The 3,292-nt window shown below is 35.6% G+C and overlaps 1 protein-coding gene across 1 annotated transcript; it reads right to left on the minus strand.

The window, feature by feature from the left end:
• Positions 1-588: 588 nt before the first annotated feature.
• On the minus strand, positions 589-2,188 carry LOC133824920 (putative NAC domain-containing protein 94). Its single transcript, XM_062257937.1, has 3 exons — positions 2,005-2,188; positions 1,545-1,852; positions 589-1,404 (listed from the first exon to the last, which is right to left on the minus strand). The coding sequence occupies exons 1-3, from the start codon at positions 2,186-2,188 to the stop codon at positions 589-591; spliced, it is 1,308 nt and encodes a 435-aa protein (XP_062113921.1).
• Positions 2,189-3,292: the final 1,104 nt, after the last annotated feature.

Here is a 3,292-nt window from a genome sequence, read left to right on the forward strand (position 1 = left end):
TGTATTATCAAATTTCTTTTACGAGTGAAATAGTACTGGAAAGGAATCAAATTAACCCTCTCCTTTTAAGTAAACATATATAGAAACATGTATGTATATAAACTTATAGTTCGATTCGTGTACGATAGTGAACATATATAGGGCTTAATTTAGAAGTCTCCTTTCAAATGTGCCGACCCCATTGCATGGCCATCATATGGCTCATGCATGCATACATCTATAATAAGGAATATAGCCATTTTTATATTATTATCTGAACCTTAATTGGTCTATTGCATTTGTCGCTTTGTTTTCGTATTGATACTAATAATAACTATAATAATGCTCATCACAGTCTTCGATTGAGGCCAAAAACGAAAAAGGAGATAAAGAGTCACTGAAAACCAATAAAATTCTTAAACTAGAGTCGTAGTAGTTCACATTCTATTGCATTGGCCACACTTTTACAAGCGGTCATACAAAAGTGATTGATATACAAATCAAAGAACTTTTTTCTGCAAAAGCTAGCTAAACTAATGGCGTACTAACTATTTTAACAAAAATAAAAATAAAAACTTTCCGCTCAGTTTCTACGGTGCTGTACTTTGACTAAGTATAGCATTTGTTACTGCTATTGGGAAAATTTGTTGACGTCTCAGTTGGACATGGCGACGAAGAGTCCCAGAGCAAGCTCGGCTTCCATGGATCCGTCATAGCCGTATTCAAAGGTGGCAACGGTAAACTATTATATGGATTAAAACCAAGGGATCGAACAGCCTCCCACGTCTGATCTTGATCATCATGATTCTTGACCATTGAACTTTGATCTGTACTAGTAGTAGTAGTACTACTACTAACCATGTTGCCAAGAATATTCCCTTGAAAAAGCTCATATGGAAACCCCATTGAGAAGCCATTAACATCGTTAGTACATTGGTCCTGTGATATTCCACAGATCAAATCAACACCCTGATGATCATGAGAGGCCTTAGAGCCAAAATGATCATGCCTATGATCTCCAAGCACCGAAGACGTGTTTAGTAACATGGAAGGAGATATATTATCTGGAGGGGCTGAAAAGAGGAAGCTAGCTGGGGAAAATTGATCTCCACAGCTTGAAATGTTAATATTGGAGTTATGATAGGCTTTGAAAGAAGCAAAGTCAACGGGAGGGTAAGTCAAACTTGTGCTACTAGTATTGGTAGAGGAGTTTTGTATGTCATTTCTATTAGTACTAGTACAACAAAACTGGATCGGTGAACTAGTTTTTGTCACTAGTGACATATTATTATTGCTCGTCAGATCTGAACTAAACTGAGTAGTACAGCTTGGTTGATCTGGTAAGTGAGAAACCCAAGACTGAGAGAGAGCTCTTTGAGCTGATGAGTTGGTTTTCTTGAATATTCTACATATTGCCCAAGAATCCTGCAAGTACAGAAAAATCCAACGAAAAATAGTTAATACAAAGTGTTTTTTTTTTTTGTTACATGATAAATAATGTCAATATCAAAAGAATATATATATATGAGAACTTTTTTGTATTTGAAATTAGTCATGCACTTTACATTAGCAGGGAAATTTTTGTAGTCCAATCTCTTTGATGGCACAACTGAGTGATCGGTGAGAGTCGGTAGGCGAAACTCATGCATCATCCAGTCAGTTTTGACGCCCTTAGCAGCTCTGCCTTTGTAGAAAACAAGAGATTTCTTCAAGCCAATACATTTGGTGCCCTCCGACGAGTAAATGGGGCGGTCGGTCCCTGTGGCTTTCCAAAACCCCGCTCTGGTCACCCGGTTGGGTCTGGTGCTGTTCCTGTACTTCCTATCCCTAGGGCAGTAGAAATACCACTCTTTCTCTCCGGTGCTCGCCAACTCTACACGATCACGCCAACAGCAAAACTTGTCAGATCAATATACCCAAGATATTTGGTATAGTAAGGGAACTATATTGGATATATATATATGTACACATACATGTCATGCTTATAAGAGATAATAATGATATATATATATATATATATCTTACTAGGGAGATCCCAAGGATCATATTTATAGATGTCAAGTTGCTTGATGAGCTCAATCGAGAGAGGGCGCTGTTGAATCTTTCTCTTTAGATAAAACCCAACAAGCTCCTCGTCAGTTGGGTGAAATCTAAAACCAGGCAGCATCACTTCCTCCAATTTATCTCCTTCACTTCTCTCATGATCCATAATTAATATACTTTATAAAACCCAACAAAAAGAAAAGAAGGCTTAGAGATTTTAAATATGATAAAGGGTATTTTTCCTTTTGACTGAAATAGAACAACCACTAAGACATCACAAGTACTCCTCTAGTGAAGAGTAAAACAAAGTACTGAAACTTGTTTGAGTATCTTACAAGTCATGAGCTGATCAAAGCTATCTAAGTGAAACCCTAAAAATATGTAGTATAGTAGTAGTGGTAGTAGGATTAGTAGTAGTAATACTAGTAGTATGTGAAAAAACCCTAAATTTGAAGGGCAATATGGTTCCCGAGAAAGGGGTCTAGCTCCGAAGGTTCAGCCGACTTTTGTGGTGACTTTAAGGACTATGTTAAAGAGAAAGAAGCTAATAATATTGGCCAAATCAAGCTCTTAAAAGATCACAACTACAACTACCAAGAAAGCCCTCAAGTCAACAAAAAATATTGGGTTTCTAGAGAGCTATAGGAGAGTCTTATTTATGATCATTTGTACCTGAAAATGAAATAGGCCCCCATTTGGGTTTGTTTAATCCAAATGGAGGAATCTCAATAAGCTATTAAATCAACACCTTCATGGGGATTTGAGTCCATATTTAATTAAGTCCTCCAATTATCACATCAAATTAATAGTATATAATCAAATTATTTAAAGCTTTGATCTCTAAGACTATCCACTATGACAATCAAGACAAAGAAAGCATTCAAAAATATATTAAAATATTATGTGTTAATTAAACTTGTATTAGTAATAAGGTTTGATTATTTGGAAACGTGGGCCAGAACTTGTTGCTTTCAACACAAAACTCAAATTAAATAGCTGGGGTAAGACTAATTTAAGGATTATTTTAAGTGATACAAGTTTCTCAAAATCCGAAAATCCCGTTTCTATTCCATTCCCCAGAGCTTCTATTCCACTGACTTTGTCGGCTTATATCAATATAATTTTAGGGTCAGAGATACATACAGCCAAAAAGATTAATACGTGTGATATATGTAAAATCTAATAATTATATCTATTTATATATAGCTAATAAGATAAAAGGATCTCACTTGAATATTTAACATGTTAAAATTATATGTTTGACCCACTA

This window comes from Humulus lupulus, chromosome 3, assembly GCF_963169125.1.
Source record: "Humulus lupulus chromosome 3, drHumLupu1.1, whole genome shotgun sequence".
NCBI classification, from domain to species: Eukaryota; Viridiplantae; Streptophyta; class Magnoliopsida; order Rosales; family Cannabaceae; genus Humulus; species Humulus lupulus.